General features: G+C 36.7%; 2 protein-coding genes across 14 annotated transcripts in view; both read right to left on the minus strand.

The window, feature by feature from the left end:
* Positions 1-26,874, minus strand: part of nck1b (NCK adaptor protein 1b) — a 162,006-nt gene that overhangs the window by 46,612 nt on the left and 88,520 nt on the right. For 2 of the 13 annotated variants that reach the window (XM_087309052.1, XM_087309056.1), the window contains one exon: positions 10,104-10,246. The exons of 9 other annotated variants lie outside the window; for them this stretch is intronic. The gene's annotated coding sequence lies outside the window, so the exon portion shown is untranslated. Of the gene's footprint in view, positions 1-10,103; positions 10,247-11,983; positions 12,166-26,874 lie in introns of those variants that run through there. 2 more of the 13 variants (XM_087309048.1, XM_087309046.1) reach the window with 2 other exon arrangements.
* On the minus strand, positions 19,005-24,984 carry slc35g2b (solute carrier family 35 member G2b). The gene is given in 2 exon segments (NM_001013563.2): positions 19,005-20,512; positions 24,840-24,984. A coding segment is annotated over 1 exon segment (1,242 nt). The 5' UTR covers positions 20,493-20,512; positions 24,840-24,984; the 3' UTR covers positions 19,005-19,250.

Here is a 26,874-nt window from a genome sequence, read left to right on the forward strand (position 1 = left end):
ATTTAGAATGCGTCGCTTTAAAGTTTCCATGGCAACAGAATTTTCTCATGTGACACACGGTATTTGAAACGCATCGGTTTAAAGTTTCCATGGCGACACATAACTACATGACAAACCGTTTCATCATGTGACCATTATTGGTAATGCATCGCTTTAAAGTTTGCATGGTGACACAATTTTATCACGTGACACATGGTATTTGAAACCCATCGATTTAAAGTTTCCATGGCGATGCATTACGTGACAAACCATTTTATCATGTGACCATTATTTAGAATGCATCGATTTAAAGTTTCTACTACGCATACATTTTATTACGTGAAACGGTTTTACTATGTGACTGTTATTCAGAACACATTACTAAAGTTTCCATGGCGATGCATTCATTTTATTATGCAACACCTAATCATGTGACAATTATTTGGAATGCCAAATTTTATACTATTATAATTTCAAATTTTTCATGGCGATGCGTCAAATTTTTCACAAGACAATTTATGATGCATCTCTTTAAAGTTTCCCTGGTGACAGGCCAATTGTGCCCAATGATTTATGTATATATTGTTTTTTTTTCTTTATTCCCTGTTCTGCATTTATAAATAAATATCTTAATTATATTGTGAAATATCTGATAATTCTATTTCTCAAATATGTGTTCATATCACGTTCACATGTCACTTCTTTTGCGTGTGCAAGTTCATTATGTACAATGGAGGCGTGTGGCTCATATAAGAACGCACCATTTTAAATATTTCAGTATGGATACATATTAAAATATCAACACTTTTGACAACACTACAATACATATATTGTCAATGCACAGCCCTGAGCGTATCAAATTCGAACCACTAGATAGTATTTTTCGCCTGAATTAGATTTAATCAGATCTGAAAAAACTATATTTCCTGTTTATTTCAGTATGATCGTTAAATGCATACAATTACTATCTAGGGGGAAAGAATTGCCTATTTTTACAGTATCACGCAGTCATGATCTTAAATAGCTTTTGACTGAAAACGTGGGTATCCCTCAGGGCTTCCTGAGACATTTTCCATAATAAAGCCATTCATTCTTATACTCATGATCATGTTAACAGACCTTGGTTGTCTTTAAATAGACACTGCTATTAAAATAGATAAATTTCAACATACCAAAGTGGTAAGCTTAATTAAGTAACTCTTCATATGCTGGAGACATAAATAACACCATTACTTTCACAAACAAATTACTCACAGTTTTGAATAAGACGACAAATATCTATTTAACAGCTCATAATCACAGCAAGGATTGCTTTTCTCACAAAAATGTAAAAGTCCAGTCTTGATATTATAATGTAAATTCAGTAGTACTTTGACAATAAAAGCACCAATAAATGACTAGTTAAAATAAGGTCTTGGCAGCTTTTACAGCTCAGTCTGGAATCATTTTAAGGCCCTTTGGCATAACAGTAGAATTAAACCAAACGCATTAAACCATGTGGTAACAGCATGATCATAATTTAACCACCCATTTCCCCACAAGGCCAAATAAAGTGAATTAACCCTATAGCTGTTTAACCACAGAACCTATTCAGCGAATACAAAAACGTCTCTTTGTAGCTTAAATCAGCCTTTTAGGCAAGAAGAAGCTTTAACAAAATGCCATTTACTTGAATTAAAGTGTGTGTGTGTTATATTTCCCGTCTATGATAACATTGAAGTTTTAGCAGTGTGTAATCAAAAATGTCTCCCAATTTGTAAATGCAAACGTTTAGAGAGTCTGAAAGTGTTTCATGCATGACAAAGCGCATTAGAATCAGGGCTGCAGGATACTGGGAAAATATATGACGTTGTTGTTATTGTGATAACAATATTTCTTATGATTTAACATTTCCCTAGAATTATTCTATTTTTAAACCATTTATGTAATTACATTAAAATATCCTCAATCCTCAGTGTTTAACTGAATGATTTATGCACTTTGCATGTATATGTTCACGTATGTCCACGTTCGACTGCACACAAGCAAGTCTTTAAATAGAACAAAGTCAGACTTTCAGTTTACTCACAGCGAGCTTGAAGTGAAAAAAAAGACCCAGTTGTTGTTCTCATTCAGCATGTTTGCATGCAAAGATGCTTCTTCATCCTGATCTACATTACCTTTACACCACTAAAGAGAGATTTACACCAAGATAAAGAACTATACATATAACAACATTAGCATCCACACCAACATAAAATAACGTTCTTTTGACTAGATGTGGATTGATTGTCAGGGAGATTCTTATTTTGTTGTATAATGAAATTTAAAGGTCCTGTAAAGTGCTTTGAAATGTGCCTTTTTTTTTCAATTTGATGTTTGGCGTATTCTAATCTGGAAAAAAGACAGGGTGGGACATAGAGTAGCTCCTCCCTCTTTAAAAACATCCTTTAGTGGTTTGTTTTTAGCACAGCTGAGCCAGCGAGAGCAGTTGATCAAATGAAAAGCAAATTAGAAGCGTTTTGAAGGGGGCGGAGCATGTGGGATACTGGAGAGCATTTGATTGGACAGAAGATTTGATGAGAAACTGAAGTATGAGGTGACATCAGAAAATTCTTTGATGCATTTAGGAAGTAGTGACAAACTGCAAGCATTTTATAAATGTGAACTGTTGCTGTTTTGGAGCCCACTAGCTTATAGATATGCAAGGGAATGTGTATTTATTATATACTGCATTATAGCAGACCTCAAGGGCTTTAGAATCATGAGGGGACTATCCACACCACCACCAATGTGCAGCATCCACTTTGATGATCCGAAGGCAGCCACAGGACAACTGCGCTAATGCACTTCCCACACACTGGCTTTAGGTATAGTGAAGAGAGGGACGGCCCATTCACACGGGGCGTCAGCATCAACGCTTCCCTTTCATTTTGAATGGGTGACATCAAGCGTTGCTGAACTAAATTGGGGGTCCAACGGCGCTGCTTGAGTGCCGTTGCTCACTGGACATGTTGGGATTTTCTCAACTTATCAAGCACCAATGGAAGCATTAGCCAATCAGATCGCTGAATGCAAATACACCAGCTCAGACAGTAGCTGATTGCTGACTAATTTAATTGGCTGACGCTGCTATGACGATTGCGTCAGACCCAATTACAGACACGCCTTGTGTAAAGCGTTGACTCTGAAGAATTTCTAGGTGAATCAAGTCTTATAGCATTTCACAATCTCTACTTTGTTTACTACTAGTAAAACATCCATCTTCTCACCTCCTGTATGAGGAATTATTCACTGCTGCACTCAACAAATCTGCTCATTTGCAAACCACACACCTATCTCATCAGGAAACCAACGCTTCTTAAAGGTGAAGTGGATACTGTGACTTTATCTTATGCTGTATCTTCTTGTTTCTGACGAGCATCAGTCCTACGAGCTCAAATACAAGCTGGCAGGACACAATGGCGCACTAAATCCCACAGCAATGCATTTAAATTCATCTCAACAGAGAAAGTGTGTAAACAGGATAAGTGGAAAACAGTCATTTCGCACACTTAACACCTGCTTTTCTCTAGAACTATCTGCAGATCAAGGTCAAATGCTAAAGTATTTCTGTTTCTATACTTCTTCTGCTTTTTTTTGTTTATCTCTGACAATGCAAAAATGCACTGTGATGCCAGTGTGTTGCTGTGTGATAATACAATGCTATGTTATAGGGTCAAAACAATCATATAAATACATTTGATTGTGTTGAATGCTGTTAACAGTACTGTACACACTAGCCTGCTGGCTAGCACATGACACCTGTTGCATATCACAATAAGCCAGATTGCTTTAGGAATTTTTATATGCGGGTATCCCAACAGTTGCACACTGGTATAAAAATAAATAAATAAATAAATAAATAAATAAAAGCTGCACTACAAAATCTCTCTCAGCCATAAAAATGAGAATTTTGACAGTTTTACTGCTTTTTATGACCCAAAAATTTCAACTGTGTATTTGAATTACCCTTGTTTTACCATTTTTAATTAAATTATATATTTTGGGTGATGGAACACACACTGTAAAGACTTCATGATGTCCCAATACAAAATTATTAAGTAAACTTAACTGTTTTACAAACTTAAGAAGATTCAACATAAACACTTCCACATCCCAAAAACAACTTAAGAATTGTGTGTGTGTATATATATATATATATATATATATATATATATATTTATATATATATATATATATATATATATATATATATATATTGAGTGAACAACAATTAATAAATGTGTGGATTCCTAGATGACTTTCTTAATAGAGCTTTTAAAACTATCTGCTGAAGTTGTTTCGATATCACAATTTATAAAAATCACAGATAAAATAAATACTGCCCTTCTGACACACCATGGAAACTGATGTTACAAAAAAAATCTTTTGAATGACACAAATAGTGCACAATCAAGGCCATGTTAGGCTAATAAGCATAGTCTATTTACATGTCATGTTTCCTTCAAGTCATTTGGTAGTCTTTAACTGTTTTTAGGCCATATAAGGTGTTAAAATACGAAGAGGAAACGACACAACAAACTCCTCCATTACGGTTTTAAACAAACCACAATAAGTTGCTTATCATAGCAATTCATGAATACAGAACCGAAAATTGCATATTAACCATAAATACATTTTCTATCACCACTCTGGATTTCTTTATCTCTTCCTTAAAAGAGATGATATGATGAATACACTCCTGCCCTCTTCTGTTGTGTCCAAAACAAAACAAAAGCATGTGTTCAAAAAAAAAAACACACACACATGGACAGAACTCTTGTTGGACTATTTTGACCCTGTGGACCTGCAGAAAATTTATTTTTAAAACAACTTTTGTGTCCAATTCAAAGAATATTGTTTTAAAAACTCTTCCACTTTGTGGTTGAAATGAGATTTAACTTTGTGAAACAGTCAAGCTCTGTCTAAAACTATATGACAAAAACTGAAGACAAAGTGTGGTTTTTTTTTGGTCACTTGAACTTATTTTAATAAGTTAATAAGAGAGTGAGTTTTAAATGTATTGCCAAATCAGCTTCTCTGACTATTTTATCACAAAACCAGACTTACAGCATTTTATAAAAATAACTTATAATAATAATAATAATAATAATAATAATAATAATAATAATAATACAATAATCGAAAAAAAAATAAAAAAATGGCAATTTTTTAAGGATGCACATTTCCTTTAAAGTCTTATAAAGATTAAAAATCATTAAAAATAGGGTATTGCAAAAGTATACGTTTGCTTTCTGTTGCAATGTTGACAATAACTTAACGAGTGCTCAACTCAATTTAATATTTATACAAAGCCTAACTTCATATTTTTAGTCAGTTTAATTCATGCAAGCTGAGATGACTAGAAAAAGTTCATTATAAATCAAATAAAAGATTTAAGGCAGCAAATAATTATTTTACATGTAAGAAGAATTATACTTCCAAGTACTTACTTAATAGACAAAGAGCATTTCTAGTATTAAGCCTAATTGAGTAGTTTGATGAACTTGGTCACCATATTTGTTCAAGCATTACATCAACTTGATCACATTTTGGTCATTCTGGTAAACATATGTATGATTTGGGGAAACTTCAGAAAAGGGAAATGGTGTTTATTGCATGGGTCTCAAAGTCAATTCCTGGAGGGCCGCAGCTCTGCAGTTTTGCTCCAACTACTGTACCTTCAACTTATGCAGAGCTGTGGGCCTCCAAGAAATGAGTAAAAGATCATTGGTTTATGGGAAAAATAGTGCAACATATTATAGAGTTCACCCAAAAATGAATATTCGCTCACTATTTACTCTCCTCGAGTGGTTCCAAACCATTATTAGTTTCCTTCTTCGGTTGAACCCTAAAGAAAATATTTAGCAAAAAGCTGTATAACCATTGACTTCCATAATAAGAAAAACAAGTGCTATGGAAATCAATGGTTACAGATTTTTCAAGGTCTTTTCTACCAGAATAAAAAAAAATAAATAAATAAAACAGATTTGAAACAAAGGGTGAGTAAACAAAAAAATAATAATTTTGATTCTTGTTTAAACTACTTTTTTTTTTTTTTTTTAATTAGCTGAAACCACACAATTCTTAAGTTTTTTTTGGGACAACTCTTTTGTTTTGTTTTCAATAAACTTAAAATCCTAAAAACCATTAAGTTAACTTAATCGAAAGCATCAGGATGACACAAAGGGATTTTTTACAGTGTAAATGATGACAAATTAAGTTTTTTGGGTGAACTTTTCCTTTAAGAACCTTAAAAAACCCACAATTTTTTTTACAAAAGTAGTTTTTCATACAATAAATATTTTTAAAGTGTTTCCTGCTTCTGGGGAAAAATTTCACGTAATTAAAACAATAATCAACAAAATATCAACTTCCAATTTGATGGATTTAATATCACAAAATGCATCAAATAAAGTGGTCAAACACAAATAAGAGTTTCCCCCTTGTGACCTCACTGTGTTGTGCTTGAGCAGGTTTAACTATATGAGCTTACTCAAGCAAACACCATTACAGTGAAACAGAGAACAGAAACACGTGTTGGGTAAATGAGGACAGATTTGAGTACTGCAGCAGTTTCCTGATGCATAATACTGCCATCTTTACAAAGATTTACACTTGTTGTTATTATTTAGTAAACACACGTCATGGGCCAATCCAATGCAAGCCTTCAGTTCTACTGTACATAATTAACACACATTACCTAATATTTTAAGACATCTACACACTCATTAAAATGTCGGTAGCACTTTTAAAGGTCCCGTTTCACATTTACATAATTTGTACTTCAAGTCATTACAGAAACTAACCCATCAGAGTTTCCTACACGTTGAACTATTTGTGATGGTTCACCATTATTTCATTAATGACCACCGATAATAGAATTCCTAAAGGCTTAGATTGTGCTGAATATACATGAACACTGGACGTATCAAAATTAAAATGCTGTGTTTTAATATGAAAATATCTTTCGGAACAATTGTAAAATATTAATTTGCATTAGTGGCTGCTAGGTCTGTCACAATAATCAATACAGCGGGAAAATAAGTATTAAACACATCATGTTTTTTCATGGAAATAATATTTCTATGGGAGCTGTTGACATGGAATTAAACCAGATGTAGGTAAAAACTCAAACAATACAAACATAAAAATAAAGCAAAAAATAATCTGAAAAAATTGTTGTGTAATAACAATGGAATAACGTACTGAAACGTATTCAATACTTTATATAAAAGGCTTTTTTGGTGATCACAAACGCCTCTCGTGTAGAGAATGAAGCCACGTGAATTTTATTTTAAAATTTGTATTTTCTATTGGATTGAGATCAGGTGATTGGGTGGGCCATTCTGCAGCTTGATTTGTTTTCTCTGAAAGCATTTGACAGTCTGCTAGACTGAGCTTTGGATCATTGTCTTGCTAAAATGTCCAGTCTGGTTTCATCTTCATCCTCCTTCAAATGTGGATGTTGTACTAAAGTTGCAAATATTAATTTATAATGACGAAGAGCAGAGGGTTGCTGAAGAACGACAGAGATTTGAACTGCTGTCAGGCCTTTCACTGCTTTTCTACATCCCCCTTTTTCAGGTGTTCAATCATTTTTCCCTGTGTGATTTGCATCTGCCATGTAAAACATATGCTGGATAAGTTGGTGGTTCATTCCGCTATGGCGACCCCTGTATAGTAAAGGAACTAAACTGAAAAGAAAATGAATGATGTTTATCCGAGCAAGAAATTTTTTCAGGTATTTCCTGTATTATTTTTTCTTCTGGAGAAAGTCTTATTTGTTTTATTTCGGTTAGGTCAATATTATTATACCCTTAAGCTATATTTTTAGATTTTTTACAGAACTAACCAAATTGCCTAACTACCGTTACTTGCCTAATTTAACTAATTAAGCCTTTAAATGTCACTTTAAGCTGAATACTAGTATCTTGAAAAAAGATCTAGTCAAATATTATGTACTGTTAATATTTCAATAGAAATCAGTTATTAGAATTTATTTATTGAAACTATTTTGTTTAGAAATGTGTTGAAAAAAAAATCTCCATTAAACGGAGAGTGTGTGTGTGTGTGTGTGTATATAGTTGAAGGCAGATTTATTAGCCCCCCTTTGAATATTTGTTGCTTTTTTAATATTTCACATATTATATTTAACAGAGCTAGGAAATTTTCACGGCATTGCTGATAATGTTTTTTCTTCTGGAAAAGGTCTTATTTGTTTTATTTTGGCTAGAATAAAAGCAGTTATTAATTTTTTAAACACCATTTTAAGGACAAAATTATTAGCCCCTTTAAGCTAACTTTTTTATCGATAGTCTACAGAACAAACCATCATTATACAATAACTTGCCTAATTATCATAACCTGCCTAGTTCACCTAATTAACCTAGTTAAGCCTTTAAAAGTCACTTTAAGCTGTATAGAAGTGTCTTGAAAAATATCTAGTAAAATATTATGTCCTGTCATCATGGCAAAGATAAAACAAATCAGTTATTAGAGATGAGTTATTAAAACTATTATGTTTGGAAATGTGTTGAAGAATTCCCAGAGATAGGTTGCGGCTGGAAGGGCATCCGCTGCGTAAAAACTTGCTGGATAAGTTGGCGGTTCATTCCGCTGTGGCGACCCCAGATTAACAAAGGGACTAAGCCGGCAAGAAAATAAATGAATGAATGTGTTGAAGAAATCTGCTCTCTGTTGAACAAAAATTGGGGAAAAAAATAACGGGTTCTAATAATTCAGGGGGGCCAATAATTCTGACTTCAACTGTATATACATATTTATAAAAAGTCAAAGAAAAAGCAGGTCAAAGAATAAGCAAATATCAAGCCAAGCACAGTCTAAGTGATCTGAAAAGCCCAGAAACGCAACACTGCAGTAGCTTTTGGCTGACTGCTGGAACAAAAGCAGTGAAAGACGGACGCGTGCGGCAAATCAATGCCACGTCACTGCAGGCGCCTGAACAGCAGGTGCTGCTCTGAGAGCTGGGGGTCGCAGGACTGAATGATTTCACTGTGCTTCAAGAGGCACATTTGGGGACCTGGGGTGAAGAAAAAGAGGAGTCCCCCGCAGACCGCAGAAACACCGTCCAATTTCTGTGAGTCCCGCTCATAGGGTTACTCTCTCATGGAGGAAATAGCTAAATATAAATAGCCGCTTTCACTATTTTTCCTTGATCACGGGCCCCTCATCTCAGCGGGATCTGGGGGCCCAAGACAAAATGTCTCTCACTCATTCATTTGAGTTTGCTCTCTCCTTTTTTAACTTAATGAGAGGCTGCGGAGAGACCTGTCAGTGTGACAATAATTACAGAAACTACACTGTGCACCAGCTGCAACAGGCCCCGGGCCCCAAAAACATTCATAACACACAAATGTGAGGTCATGGAAAAATAGAGAGAGAAAGAAAAAAAAAAGTTGCTTGGCTACTGTACATCCCAGACGCTGAATACTGGGTTTCTTAGACGACAGAATCAAATAACAGACTGTTCATCCCTGTAATTCAGATAATGCCAAGCTCAGGCATACACACAGGCCACCAGATAAACACTAAATACACCGACTGATGGGCGCAGAAGAGGGTAAATTAGCAGCTGAGTCACTGGCTGGAGCAGGTGTGGATGAATGAGTGTGTGTGAAAAGCAAAAAAATGAATAGAGTAATACAGTATTAGGAATGGGACGATAACCGTTTTCAAGGTATACCACGGTTTGGAAAAGTCAAGGTTTTAAAATCGCCAAAATTTTCTGTAATACCGTTGCTAAGGTATGTGTACGATTTTTTTTTATTTACACTTTTTATTTTATTTTTTATAGGGCAACAGTGTCTCCAGCAGAAAAGATCTCTAAAGATTTAAATTGTCATTTTGTCATTGTAAATTGTAAAGAAATCTTTTTGAAACTGATGAAGACAGCAGAGGTCAATGATTCATTTTCATTATTTAGCCTGACACAGTTACCGCTCCAAAATATCATAAATATTTCTCTAAATAAAATATATTGTGTTCAAAGAGGAAAAAGTTGTTTTTAACCCAGACATTTAAAAATAATATATTTAGAGCAGTGATCACAATACCATAATATTTTTATCTAGTTTTGTTACCATCAGAATCTTATACTGGCCCATGCCTAACTCTGACTGACGTGCTTGAAGGCCCATGATGTTTTTCCTGGTGACATGGAGTCGATCCGCGATTCACAGCACATTATGTTAGCTGACGAAAGCCTCTTGTCTTGAGGGTGGACCTTTCAGAGGAACTAGGAAATATGACAGCCGCTTACATGTTAGCTGAGTAGCTGTGTATAATCAAAGTAAGATTTATGATATAATAACGTGACTTTCGACAAGTGAAGCATGAGCACACATTGCTTTGCATCTTATAAACACAACCAAGCCTTAAAAATACACTATGGACCACCTCTTTAAAAGAAAACAAATCTCGTACCAGTCCTGAATTTGAACAAAACCTCAACATTCTGTATTATTTTATGGCTATGAGAACAAACACAAAAGGTGCAGCTCTCTGTTTTATTATTACTTTGTTAAATATTTCAAAGTGAGATGGCATTATATCTTAACGTGAGCTTATACCAAGCGTTTTTTTAACCCAACTGTAAGACAATACATATCTCATTACAATGCACATCTTATGTGTTAATCTAATGTTATGTCAGTTTACTAAACATATCTTAATTTAAGAAAAAAACACCATAAAAAGGTAAAAGAAAACAAAAGAAAAATACATTTCTGATATTGAGGTGAAGTCGGTTTGATATTCGCATTCGTTCAGTGATTACTTGTGACAGGCTCCCTATATTGTTTACTATGGTACTTTAAATATTCAGTCTGGAATCACACGCAAGTATGACTTGAAAACAACATTAGCACTATTTATTTGACTGTGAACAATGCTGTAATTGAATAGTCATTGGCTGCTAATATGATTTCACTATTTAGAATTTATAAACAATACTTTTCTGAAATTACATTATTAAGGAGAAATTCAGAATGTGCAAGTATAAAAGCAGCTTTATCTCAATAAAGTGATTTCTGTTCTACCTCATGATGCTTACAAACAATAATAATAGAAAAGATACAAGCAATGCTGGTACAAAATATCGAGTACATAACTAAACCTCATTCAAATGTCTTAACTTCAACTTTTCATGATTCATTTTACATTACTTCAAGCTCTGAGTGAATACTTCTGCACTTGCTGAGAAATATCACACAATTCGATCATAACTCACAGCTCAACGTTAAAATAATGCAAGACCAAACCTGAGGTACTGTACTATTACAATCCAGAGAGCAAATCTGACTTATAAAAGACCATTATATGCTGAAGTGATGCATGAGAGCACAAACTACTGTAGCATTTCACGTCGAGTAAACAGCCAATAAATGAGGTAGCTTGCTTAAATGCATGTTGATAATAACTGTTGCATACAATATGAACAAGCAGAAACAAACCATGACCCTAAATCAGACACTAATAAGGAGATCCCATATAACAGATGATGTCAAAGTCAAAAACCATAACCACATTAAAAAGACAATACGAGCAGTTTGGAGGCTTTTTGCTTTAACAAAGACTACTATAATGCTAACAACACTGCATTGAGAACAGATACTTCAATGTAAACACCACGAAGACCTGCTGAATTTATTTAACACATCATTTTATGTATAATTCGTGCTTTTATACAGAATTATCCCAACATTTTCCTCCTGAATTTATGAATGCAATGCAGTTTGTCCTGTAATCACAGCAAATGAGAGGCCTGACCACAGCCTTCACACAATCCCTTCACTGTTACACTGATTTCCCCGTGACACATTGTTTTTTAGATGATTTCCTTTCTTATTTAATTCTGTCGTTATAATGATAATTTAATCAAACGAGCGACCGTCGGATTTACAGCTTCAGCTATCTACACGCTACAATTACATTAAACTCACATACATATCTGTCTTCTTACCCTTGAATGATCCGATGTTGACCGGCGGCTCTTTTTATCCAGGACACACTCGATAAACAGCACTATTCAGACAATAAACGCGTTTTTCAGATCCATATTCGCTGATGGTTTCACTGGAAGGTTTTTTTTTCTGTATCCAGCGTGAGAACTGCGGTTCCACTCAGCGCACTGATACGCGATCTAACCTGCTGAAAGAGGCGGGGCTGCGAGGGGCTGCGTGGAGTTTAGTTGCGGACCCATTGGTTAGTTTAGAGAAATCTCATTGCTTATTGGTCACCTCACACGTCCATCAATTGTGTGTGCTGGGCTGGTCCCAACAGTAGGTACAAAAATGTAACACGGAGCTATGTAGAGTTTCGGTAGGGAAACAGTTTCGCAATTCATATTATATTATATTATATTATATTATATTATATTATATTATATTATATTATATTATATTATATTATATTATATTATATTTTACTATATATTACATTACATTATTTTACATTAGATTTTATTACATTACATTACAATATATTATACTATGTATTACATTATAATACATTACAATATATTACATTATATTATATTACTTTATATTATATCACATTACATTGTTATATTATATATTACATTATATTATATTACATTATATTACATTTTATTACCTTATATTACACTATATTACATTATACTATTATTATTATATAAATGCTACTTGATAATAGATTATGTTTTCAAATAGATCAAGTATTAACATATTTATTAATAATATTTATTAACAACAAGTATTAATTAATTTGTGGTCTATATCTGTTTTTTATACTGTCAATCTATTGTCTAATAGCCTTTCAGAATTCCTATTATATTATATTATATTATTTTATATTATATTATATTATATTATATTATATTATATTATTTTATATTATATTATTTTATTTTATTTTATTTTATATTATATTATATTATATTATATTATATTATATTATATTATATTATATTATATTACGTTGTAATAGGACAAATTCCTGGATTAACATCTATGTTGATCCTGAAACAACATTCCAATCAGCCAATCAGAATTAAGAGATACGTTTACCGTTTGCGTTAAGTTTAGGCTCATGGTTTATGCACGTCTACATGATTGCTATCTAACTATTACCATCCAACCTCTGATTTTGAGAATAATTTACAGCAGTGGTCTCTCCGTGTACCACCATAATGAGCAGTATTGAAATACAATAGCGTAGTAGACCTAATTAAGCAGCTAGAGCACTGCACAGTTCAAAAACAAGCCACTTTAAACATTATAAATAGTTTGAACATTAGTACTGTGCTTATAGGTAAAACTAAATAATGTAAATAAATGTGCAAAATAATTAAACTTTGCAAATATGGGGAGGTGATTAGCTTTAAAGAATAGAATACATAAACATTAGACAATTGAAAATGAAATAAAAGGTGTAGCCTATTAAAATTAATTTACTGCTATCGTATGCGTCAAAGGGTTAAATGTGTGTTCATTTTGTTACTTTAATCATTTATCAATTCCTCAGTGTACCACTTGTGGTACTGTTACCACAGTTTGTGAACCCCTGATTTACAGTAATGGTTGTGTTTAGGGGTAGGGAATAGGTATGGGTTACATTTTCCAACAAAAACGATGTTCCAGGATCAGCATAGATGTTAATCCATCTATAATCACATCGTATTAGGCAAAATCACGAGTTTATTTCTCTGTTGAGAATAAAATAATCATTTTGAATAGTCCTGAAAACCTGTAACCATTGACTTCAATAGAATTTGTTTTCCTTCTATGGGTGTCAATGGTTGCAGGTTTCTAACACCGTATGAAGTATCTTCTCTTGTGTTCAACAGAAAAAATACTTCCAGCAGGATAACACACCATGTCATAAAGCGTGAATCATCTCACACTGGCTTCTTGAACACGACAATGAGTTCACTGTACTCAAATGGCCTCCACAGTCACCAGATCTCAATCCAATAGAGCACTTTTGGGATGTGGTGGAATGGCAGATTTGCATTATGGTTGTATAGCTGACAAGTCTGGAGCAACTGCGTGATGCTATCATGTCAATACGGAGCAAAATCTCTGAGGAATATTTCCAGTACCTTGTTGAATCTCTGCTATGAATGATTAAGGCAGTTCTAAAGGCAAAAGGGGTCCAACCCGGTGCTAGTAAGGTGTACCTAATAAAGTGGCCAGTGAGTGTATATCACAATATTAGTGAAATAAATGTAAAAACTGAATACATATATATTTACACACATTTACACAAGTAAATACATAGATTCAATGATGGGCTTAAAAATCTGTGGAAGTCTGCAGGTATCTGCTCGCTCAGACTCCGTGTGGGCCTACTCATGACTTATTGATCACATAAATGACATTGTGCAAACCACAGGATGCCGAGTGTGGTGTTGTGAACTTGCCTCAGCTTATCTCAAAACAAACTTGAATGATTTGACCATATTCAAAGTCCCTCAGGCACGGTTTGATGAACGCTGCAGGATACAATCTGTTTCCTGTCCTAACAGATGGACGTTACAGTAGAGCAGCCCTGATTCTGCTCTCCACAATCCCACACACACTGAAAAAAGGTTTGCTGGATTTACTGAATGTTTTGAGGTAAGTGGTTGCAAACCATTAAAATGGGCTGAATCTGAACAAAGTTTACTAATGTTCAATTCATTTATTTGTTTAATTTTAGCCCAGGGAGACATGGTGGCTCAGTAGTTAGCACTGTCGCCTCACAGCAAGAAAGTCTTTGTTCAATTCCCAGCTGGTTCAGTTGGCATTTCTGTGTGTGGTTTGCTCCGGTTTCCCCCACAGTCCAAACACTATAGGTGAATTGAATAAACTAAATTGTCTGTAGTGTATGTGTGTGAATGAGTTGGGTATTTCGCAGTACTGGGTTGCAGCTGGAAGGGCATCTGCTGTGTAAAACATAAGCTGGAATAGTTGGCGGTTGATTCAGCTGTGATTCAGATACTAAGCTGAAGGAAAATGAATGAATGAATAAATACAGCACAAATTGTAACTCTTATAAATTTGTTAGTGTTTAGCTAGAATTATATTTAAGGCATTATCTTAGACATGGTTCCCTTTAATAATCCACAGAATAGAAACACAGGTATGAAGAGGAGTAAACAATGGCCATTCTTACCGGAATGTGGGTCAACTGTTCTTTAAGAAAGCAGAAAAGGCATCTAAACCCGCAGTAGCGCCACCTCGTGGAACACTGGAGAAATGTCTGCTGCTCTGCCATTTAAAAGATTTATTACAAAAACATCTCCAGGCCCTGCCAACAAACCGAGCAGCGATTCATCATGACCACAGCTTTCATATGCCCGAGGGAAACAATGATTACTCTGATCTTAAATATAACCTTTATGTTGGAGTGTAAACAAAATGGAAGAAAATGAAATGCCACTGAAAATGAGACTGCTTAATAGGAGCTGAATATTTAACACGATATTTCATTAGATCAAACCACAGACACAGATGACAGATCTATCTATCTATCTATCCATCCATCCATCCATCCATCCATCCATCCATCCATCCATCCATCCATCCATCCATCCATCTATCTATCTATCTATCTATCTATCTATCTATCTATCTATCTATCTATCTATCTATCTATCTATCTATCTATCTCTCTCTCTCTCTCTCTCTCTATCCATCCATCCATTCATCCATCCATCCATCCATCCATCCATCCATCCATTTATATATCTATCTATCTTCCAAAAAAAAAAAAAGTTAAATATGTAAAACATTCTGAGGCAAAAACCTAATTGTGCAGGCTGATCTGGTAGCGGGGGAGTTGTCGAAAAATAACAGGTAAGAGTACAGTTCATCAAATAATGTTTGACGAAAGTGAAGAGCGGGAGGTGTATGGGTTTGTAGGGTGTGGATCCCTTATAGTATCTCTGGGGGCCCCAAAACGCCCCTTAGAATCGTCCTAACTTGCCCCTCTAACTGGTAGTAATTTCAGACACAGCCATGATCTTGTATGGGGTCCTTCAACTACTGTATTAAAGTCTTCCGTGGATTTGCCAGACTTAACGTTAGCATTGCGTGTTACACCAGAGGAGATGGTTTTCAGCTACAAAATTAATCAAGTTTAAAAAAAAAAAACGATTGGCCTTTACTAAAATAGCTACTTGTATAATTATGTCTGAAGCATTTAATATTTTATGACTTTCCTTCAATTAATGTGTGCTGTAATTAATTGAACTGTGATTGAGATAGACCACAGGACAGTTTTGGGACTTGGCTCAAAAACGTAAATATGTAATAACGCAGCAGTTTATATAACAAGAGGTCCATGGAAGACAAAGAAAGGTTTAACCATTTACTGCATTTTAAATGATGATGACAATACTAATTATATTCATATTTGTCAGTGAAAATACAACCTCACGACAGCATCTTATATATTATTTATTCATTCATTTTTCTTCAGCTTAGTCTCTAATTCAGAGGTCGCTACAGCGGAATGAACCGCCAACTATCCCAGCATATGTTTTACACAGTGGATGCCTTTCCAGCTGCAACTCAGTACTGGGAAACACCCATACGCTCTCATTCTCACACACACACACACACACACGCACACGCACACGCACACACACACTCATACACTGTGGTCAATGTAGCTTATTCAATTCACCTATAGCGTATGTGTTTGCAAACTGGCCCCGGCAAGACTTGAATCACGGACCTTCTTGTTGTGAGGTGACAGTGCTAACCACTGAGCCACCGTGTCACCAAGGAGGTTTTCTTTTCAGTCTGATGAGATAAAAATCCCATCACACTTAATCCCAAACACAAATCCATCCATCACTCAGGCAGGGATTGCATCGATCGCCTTATTGAGAGAGGACTAAAGAAATCAATACAGGTTCATTCATAACATTTTGCCAGGGATTTTGCTCTCGTCTTATAGAAAAACAGACATCAGATGTAAAAAGTATGGGAAATACATCTAAAGAGTGGTATTTGATTGCATTTTGTTATAATGAAAATGATCCAAAACCATTAAAATGTTTATGCTATTATGCTATTACAAGATGCAAAATAAGTCTCTCGTGTCCCCAGAGTTTGTGTGTGTGTGTGTGTGTGTGTGTGTGTGTATAAAGTTTAATCGCTTTAAATTCAAATGAGATTGTGCTTTTTCAAAAGAGGGCGGAGCTACAAATGCCTGTGTGCCAGCATAGTGCATAGGCCTGATAGCTCCTCCCTAAATGACTGATAGTCTCGCCCTAAAAGACAGATCACCTTGGCCTAAAGGCCTAATAGCGCCTCCCTAAATGACTGATAGCTCCTCCCTAAATGACTTATAGCCCCTCCCTAAAGGCATGATAGTTCCTCCCTAAATGCTTGAAAATCCTGCCTTAAAGACCTGATAGCTCCTCCCTAAATGACTGATAGTCCCACCCTAAATGACCGATCGCCTCGTCCTAAAGGCCTGATAGCTCCTCCCTAAATGACTGATAGCCCCTCCCTAAAGGCCTGATAGTTCCTCAATAAATGCTTGAAAATCCTGCCTTAAAGGCCTGATAGCTCCTCCCTAAATGACTGATCGCCTCGCTCTAAAGGCCTGATAGCTCCTCCCTAAATGACTTATAGCCCCTCCCTAAAGGCATGATAGTTCCTCCCTAAATGCTTGAAAATCCTGCCTTAAAGACCTGATAGCTCCTCCCTAAATGACTGATAGTCCCACCCTAAATGACCGATCGCCTCGCCCTAAAGGCCTGATAGCTCCTCCCTAAATGACTGATAGCTCCTCCCTAAAGGCTGATAGTTCTTCCCTAAATGCTTGAAAATCCTGCCTTAAAGGCCTGATAGCTCCTCCCTAAATGACTGATAGTCCCGCCCTAAATGACCGATCGCCTCGCCCTAAAGGCCTGATAGCTCCTCCCTAAATGACTGATAGTCCCGCCCTAAATGACCGATCGCCTCGCCATAAAGGCTTGATAGCTCCTCCCTAAATGACTGATAGCTCCTCCCTAAATGACTAATAGTCCCGCCCTAAATGACCGATCGCCTTGTCCTAAAGGTCTGATAGCTCCTCCCTAAATGACTGATAGTCCCGCCCTAAATGACCGATCGCCTCGCCCTAAAGGCCTGATAGCTCCTCCCTAAATGACTGATAGTCCCACCCTAAATGACCGATCGCCTCCCCCTAAAGGCCTGATAGCTCCTCCCTAAATGACTGATTGCTCCTCCCTAAACAACTGATAGTCCCGCCCTAAATGACCGATCGCCTCGTCCTAAAGGCCTGATAGTTCCTCCCTAAATGCATGATAGTCCCGGCCAAAAGCACTGATAGCCTTGACCTAAAGGCTTTTCATGTGACCAGAAGTGAAGAATAGTCATTTTGGGGGTAAAGTCTATATCGGATACGCGGCCGGCCGGAAGTGCGATATGCACATCAATTATAGTAGCATTTTTTATGACACTGTATAACAATAATTAATTATTTTACAATACGGTGACGTTGGGTTTAGGGTTGGGACGGGGGTAGATGTTAATAAAATATCATAAATGGGAAATTTTATAAATAATATAAATAATTCTCATTAACTTCCAGCCGCAACCATATCCGATCTAGCAACAACTCATTTTGAGGAGGAGGGAAAGTTCTAGTAATTGATCAAAGTTAATGAGGGCAAATTAACTTGAACAAAAGTGTACAGATACATAGTTAATAACAAGAACTACCATACACATATATATATATAAAAAAAGAGAACCTTTTTACTTGGCAACATAGCAACAAGGGCTTAAACTCTCATTTTCATCTCTCTCATCGTTGACGACAATAAAACATGGAAATTTGGATTAAAAATAATCCAAAAAGTGAAAATCTCCAAAGAAACAGTTGTTTGATTTTGCCTGAAGGAACAATCAATGCCGTTGTTTATAGATTTAGCCTACTGCATCATACCTTGCTTCAGTGAACCAGGAAAAAAAAAATCAATGCTATCAGAGGGGGGCTCTATGGATCACCGTTTTTATTTTCACACATCAACAGTTAGCAAAGACATTACACCGATTGGCACTCTTCCAACGACATGATTGGAAACAAATGCCGAAGATCCAGACATTCAGTGATTGCACACATTAGTAAGAGAAGAGGGGCTGGGAAACACTGCACACATACACACACACACACACACACACACACACACACATATACATGCCCCCTCATGCGCTCAAAAAAACCACACACATCTGCGGCGTTCATTTAATGGGCGAGTCCAGAATCTCCTGGTAGTCTTGTCTTATGGCTCGGCTCACCCTGTAAAGCTTGAGACCCGTCAGGACGAACACGCTGACCATGATAACCAGCGCCCCAAAGACGTCATACACCGACGGGATCATTCGCAGCACGATGAGCTGAAGAAACATGGCCACCACGATCTCCAGATGCTGTACGGTGCTGACCAAGGCCGGGTGGAACTTGTTGAGGGCGTAGTAGACGCCAAGAAACGCAACGGTGGAGCATATGCAGATTCCTGTTAGGTAACCCCACGTTTCGCCATCCAAAGGAATGATGGGTTCTTGCATGATGAACATGGTGGAGGCTCCCCAAACGGTCCCGGTCCACCCGAAAGTGAAGAGCGCCATCCACATGCTGACGCGCTCTTTAATGGCACGGTACACGATCATAGACAGCGCGGCGGTTAGACCTGCCATTACAGTCATAGTGTACCCAAAGGCTTCCTTCCAGAATCCCAAAGCAGATTTCTCCTCATCGGCGATGTTCGGGATCATTACAAGACAAAGTCCGAAAAGGCTGCCGACGACAGTCACTACATCAGTATAACCAAGGCGTTCGTCGAGAAGCAAAAAGGCCAGAACTGCGCTAAAGACAGTGGTGGTCGCCCGCCACATGATGGTGCCGTTACTGGGTGGAACAATCGCGAAGGACGTGTAAGCACAAGTGATGGAGATGACATTGCAAACCCCGTAGAAGAACAAGCGCAGTCGGTAGCCCTTGGGCCCAAAGGGAGCCTCTTTATAGTAGAGGACCACCAATACTGACAACACCTGTATGACGGAGCGGATGAAGATGAGCTCTAATGAGGGCACTTTGGAGCGGTCGGCTGCTAGGCGTGTGATGAGCGCCACGCATCCATGAGCAATGGCCGCCCCAAAAAGTGCACCCCAGGTGACCCGTGAGGCTAGCACGTTGGCTTCGCCGAAGCTGGCCAATTGGCTGCCCACTCCTTTATCTTTCTGATCAGCTTTGGGACGGGAATCCATAGTGCCAAATAAAGTCCTGCCACCACTCTCCGACACCAGTCTCTTGCTGGGGTTGTTGTCCATGAAGGAGCTGAAGTCCTCAAAGGACGGAGCGTCATCGTATCCCTCGTCGCCCGGCTGGGGGAAATGTGTGGCGTATTTCACCGTGACGGTGTTGGGGTGGATTTTAACCCTCTTTTTGGAGCCGTACTGCTGCCTTGTGGGAGACGGATCCATTTTCTTCAGCTACAGAAGAGCTGTTGAAAACACACACACCAACATCGTTGAATTATCTCACGGTGGAAACAAGAAACACACGAATACAAGCAGGACTATGAAATGAACACACCGGAAAAATACAATAGTAATTTACAGGAAGCAGCACACTGTAAGACAGTTGTACACTCGTTATTGTGGTGCATTGTGGGATTGATTGAGTGCACTTAGATCCATAGGCCCCCAACAATATCAAAAGCAAATCTACACCCTTAAAATCTACGCCGGTAATGTATAATAAATACCAGAGGCGTAGATTTAGCATGGACGGAGGAGATGTGTCCCCACTAATAACCATAAACTACTGAAATGCCCCCACAGACAATTTAATTTACTTATTTAAAAAGATTGATCTGTCAATATTAACCTGGACATCCAGAAAGGGTACAATCACTTTCTCTCCTTGAATAGCACCGGCCCCCAAACACACATGAACATTGTGATTGGCTGAGCCTTTCCATGCTGTCATGTGAGAAGCTGTAGCTGCGTTCAGATACAAGCAGCACCAAAACTACAGGCGAATTTCCCGTGCAAAAATAAGGTGTGTGAGGTGTGTGACACACACAGGAGAGGATGGCAGCAGAAAAAAGGTGGACTGAAGGAGCTTTTTTCAGCAAAAAGATTAAGTCATATAAACACAAGTCCTCTACTGAATGAGTCCACCATCATAATGCCATTAATGCTTGTGTTTTCCCTGCATTAACGCACAGTCTGTCTTTACAGCAGGCTGATATAGCCTGTGAATAATATGCCCTGAAAACCAGCTGCAGAATAAACAGCCACATGTATACTGTATGTATTTTATATTAAAATATATAAAAAATCTTCTGGTCTCTCAGAGTAGCATGTGCAATTTCAGTTGAAATAATATGTCAGAAAACTACAGTCTGTGTTTCATCTTTTATTAGTACTGATAAATGAGACATCTTTCATTTGCACTATGGCTAAAATAAACAGAACTCTTTGCTAAACTCTCTCTTAATCAGTTAATAAACATTCTTTTAACATTACACTATCAGGCCCATAGCCAGCTTATTGAAAGAGAGAACTTTCCTCAGTCAGAATTTGACCATTTGAATAATACGAAAAATAAAATATAATAATAATAATAATAATAATAATAATAATAATAATAATAATAATAACAATAATAATAATAATAATAATAATAAAAACTTTTGGTCTTTCGAACCCCTCAAACCCCATTGGGGTTAAAACTTATTAAATAATTAATTAATTGGGGGTTGTTAAATTCCCCTGACCCCACCAATGTCAAGTGCAGACCCGTGACAGATACTACAGTGTTTTTGAACCACACTATAGTAAAGTACTTGAATTAATATCTTGTGCTGATTTTCTTCAACTATAGGGTATATTTGTACTACACCACAGCTTAATGTAAACTAAAGTATACTACAGTGTTTATAACGGTTTATTAGTGAACATTAGAGTATGCTGGAGCATTCATAAACAAAAAGTTGTCAATACTATAATATGTACATTAGGCTGTGATACACTTCACTATACAGTAGTCCAGGGGTTCTCAACTGGTTTGGCCATGGGACCCATATTTTTACATGGTCATCAAGCCGTGACCCACATTTTTCGGAACTATATATAAATTTTGGAATTATAATTAATTTGTATTTACTTGTTAACATACACAAGTGGTGACAGATAAATCATGAGAAAATTACCAATACTTACAAATAAACAGTTATTTTTTTGCTGTCATAACAAAATGTATCAAATTATAGAAATATTACAAAGTAAAAACGACAAATACTGTAAACAGTGGTCAGGGTAAGGAAAGGTCCAGTTACCGTGAACTAAACTGAACTGTTAATTAAACATGTTGTTGTCTGGTTTCTAAATGTCGTGGTCACACTTTACAATAGTTTAATACTTAATGTTAATTAATGCATTTACTAACATGATCAAACAATAAACAATACATTTACTACTGTATTTGTTCATGTTAGTTAACGTTAGTTAATGAAAATACAGCAGTTCATTGTTAGTTCATGTTAACTCATGGTGCATTAACTAATGTTAACAAGCATGAACTTGGATGTTAATAATGCATTAGTAAATGTTCAGTTATGATTAATAAATGCTGTACATGTGTTGTTCATGATTAGTTCATGTTAGTAAATGCATTAACTAATGAACCTTATTGTAAAGCGCTAACATCCTCGTTTTAGTTTAGAAGGTTTCATGCTCTCTTGTGAGAGGCTTTAAGTCTTTTTTTTGTTTTTAATATATGTAAATCCATAATTTACATTGTGCATATTTATTGCTATATTTAAATGAAATTTCACGTGTCAAATGGTAGCGTGCATTTCAAAATAAAAGTCTGGTATAAGCAAAATAAGTTAAAAATTAAACTTGTGTTGTTTTTTTTGACCACACACTCCACGACCCACTGAAAATGTTCTAGCGACCCAAACATTGCAGTAGTCAACATTTAAAGTGGATCATAAATAGGCAAGAGTGAGTGTTCTTCAACAGTTTTAGGGTAACTTTTGATGAAAACTGATGACCCACTATAGTATGCTTCAAAAACACTGTAGTATTTAGGCTACTATAAATTACCAAGGGTGTAGATGTGCTCCTGAACATTGATGGAGATCACTCAACCAGTCCCACAATGCCCCACAATAACGAGTGTACAACCAATATAGTCAAGAGAATACCCATAATGCACTGTGAGAGTTTGCATGCTGAATAAATGTCTACGTCTGACCACAAGATGAGACCATATTGGTGTGAGTTTCTAAATAATTTATCATTTGACTGTTAAATTAACATTTGTGTACATGCAAGAAATCAAAATGTATTAACAGACAGCTCACTGTGTTAAATACAACCAAGAAATATGACCCATCTAAGGGTGGAGAAGAATTATTTGTTCTCTAACACATGCCAAACGTGGATGGAAGTAAATCTGTTGTCTTTTAATACAAGTAGCATATTTCAGGCAATGAAATCAGTTATTAATGAATGAGAATTGCCTAGGATTGAGATCAAAATTGGCTCCACTTGGGCTCCACTTGGGAAAACATATTAGGATATTCTACTGGAACAGTATGATGATAAAACAACAGGACGAACATTAAGATGGACACATTGTTGTAAGAGATGCGAGTCTGCATCCAGCAAGCAAGCATATTTTTGCCAACTTAAGCTTGCACTGCTTTCAGAGAGATGCAGAAGAAAATCTTACATAATTCATAACTCGCTGCTTCAATGGTTCCCCTCTCCATGCCATCTCTCTCTCTCTCTCTCTCTCTCTCTCTCTCTCTCTCTCTCTCTCTCTCTCTCTGTACTGCCGCCCCATGTGTAAAGCAATTTCTATATTTAAGGGCTGATGCGCCTGCTCAGATAAGCAGAATTTGATTCAGTGTGATGGGAAGAAATTATGTAACGCGGAAAGGAACTGGATAGTGGGTAAATGGTAAGATAAATTAGCATTACTAAATTATATCAAATAAAACTTTATGCATTTAATGATGAATATTCAAGATGCATCATTTCCCGTGGGAAAAATCGGAGTGCACCATCAGGCAACCAAATCTAGTTTCTGTCGTCCGCTTGACAGCATGAAACAACGCGGTCAATAAGCGAAGTCCCCAGCAGGGGGCGACAGCTTCAACAAGATGCTCCTGACGAGAGCCCACCTATTATGCTCCAACCCGATAACTCGTAAAAATGTCATATTATATGATACAGCCATTCTGAATCATATCAGTATATTGGTCTCATGGCACACCGCGAGGCTGGAGACAGGACAAATCTGGTTGAGGAGAGAAAGCATGATTTATTGGTGGTCACAGCCGGGCTATTATAACTCTGATCTCTGCTATAAATCATCGAGCAATTATGCATAAATGCACACATAGACATTGGATGTATATATTTATACACATATATAATGCATATACTACTATTAAAGCAACACTAAAGATTAGAGAGCGAGCGAGAGAGATAGAAATAAAGAGAATGGAAATAAATTGAGCAGAATTGCTTCACTGGCCATTTGTTCTGATCAACAATGCATGTTTGTATAATTCTAATTTTCATTTATTTGCATGCAATTTAGTGCAAATTCGCTATTTTCAAATTCTGCACGCAGCTTTAAATAATTTGTTCTGCACAATTTGGCCACGCTTTTTTAAACACTGTTGCGCAAAAGCGCACATGCAGCAGGCAAAACGCGTCGGTTTTATTTTCTCCTGCAAATCTCGCAGCGCAAACTCGTCTCCATATTGCGCATCAAGTGAATCAAAGCAGGCGGTTTATACTCACCACACGTCTCTCAAAGAAAGGATCCTGCTGTCTTTGGAGCTCTTGTAAAATGAAACATAAGTGTTTTAGCTGGTAAGCGTCAAGATATGGAGAACTGCGCTTGCCATGTCTCCATCCTTTCCTCACGGACGCGCTGGACGTCTCCAAGGCGCGCGCATTATCCACGCGCTCCCGACGCTCGCGTTTCGGCTGGGCTGACAGAGACGCGACGAACCCCAAGACAAACCCCCTGTTTTTTTTGTCTGGCAGCAGAGAGAGGGTGGGGTGGACATGTGAAAACTGCTTCAGCCTCACATCATCATCTTCAGCGTCAGAAGAAGCGCATGCATGCTGAGTTGATCTTATTTCTGAGCTGAATTGAGTCTCTGTAATAAACTCAGCAAGTCTTCCGAAAACGTGTTAGTTTTGCTGTATTCAAGTCTCTCATGGTGCACAAGAACATCAGCAAAAAATCTAATATAATAAATAAATACACTGCGTTTATCCTTGTTTTAAATGTTTAGATAAGCACATGTGGATCACCTTTTAAATAGGTTATGAATACCATGGTTAGGCAAAGGAATAAAATGCAAGACGAGGCAGCATTCAAATAAGACCAGCACACAACCAATCATACATGTTCTCAATGCTTGCCTTGTTAAATATTCATGAACTTTGTGGGAGCACAGAAACATGATCATGTATGGCATTTCATTTGAAACTAAAGATTGTTCCCCAAAAGACTTCTATGAATTTCTGTGTATTGTAAATCATTTTCCTTTGGCTTAGTCTCTGATCTATCAGTGGTCACCACAGCGGAATGAACCACCAACTACTCTGGCATATGTTTTAAGCAGCGGATGGCCTTTCAGGTCTTTCATATTTTAAGGAACTAAACAAAGTACAGAAAGAAGCAATCAATAAACTAATACATAACTCTGGATTCTTGACTTTGTTTGTCTCCATAATTTCTTTAAAGATTATGCTCACCGGTTCCTCGTTTAGTTTCTAATACTCTTAGTCAAATTAATGCCTTTCCGGGTGCTCCGGTTTCCCCTACAGTCTAAAGACATGCGGTACAGGTGAATTGGGTAGGCTAAATTGTCCGTAGTGTATGAGTGTGTGTGTGTGAATGTGTGTGTGGGTGTTTCCCATAGATGGGTTGCGGTTGCAAAGGCATCCGCTGCGTAAAAACTTGCAGGATAAGTTGGCGGTTCATTCCGCTGAGGCGACCCCAGATTAATAAAGGGACTAAGCCGACAAGAAAATGAATGAATGAATTTAATACCTTCAGTTTCAGTAGCCCATTGTCTGCTTTAATTATATTTGTGAACTGACCCTTTAATTTCACTTCTGATTCTTTACCCTACATATGAGCGACATAAATAGGGATTCTGGCCTTGGCAGCAGGCTTCTCTCCTTTTCTTAAGGCATATAGTTTACTTTAAAAAGACTTATGCAAATAACAAAGGCTCACTTTAAAAGAATATGCTTAAATGTAAACTAAATGTCAAATTTCTGTTCTAAGGACTCTTATTTTGAAGTGTATTTTCTGTTGATATTTTCAATAAGCTGAGATTTTAGGGAAATTAAACAAGACATAGGTGGACAATCAATAAACTAGTAGGTTAATCTGGTTTCTTGGCTTTGTTTGTCTTCATAGTTACTTTATAATTATGTTCACCTGTTCCTTGTTTGGTTTCTAATATTCTCAGTGTATTTAATGCCCCCAGGTTAAGTAGCTCATTGTCTGTTTTGGGTTAATTGGTTTGTTAATTTTGTGTGTTCCTGTGTAATCTACATATTTTGTATTATTAATACTTAGCAGTTAGACACACAACTCCATGTTCAAAGACCGGTTCAACAGAAATGAAAAATAGCTGTTAATAATTTTTTAGGTGAACTGACCCTTAAATTTCTGTTCTGATTCTTTACTCTACATATGTTCAACATAAATAGGGATTCTGGCCTTGACAGTAGGTGTTTCTCCTTCTCTTAAGGAATATAGTATACTTTAAAAATATTTGTATGGAAAAATATAGGCTCACATTAAAAA

This window comes from Danio rerio, chromosome 24, assembly GCF_052040795.2.
Source record: "Danio rerio strain M-AB ecotype USA chromosome 24, GRCz13ab, whole genome shotgun sequence".
Lineage (NCBI taxonomy): Eukaryota > Metazoa > Chordata > Actinopteri > Cypriniformes > Danionidae > Danio > Danio rerio.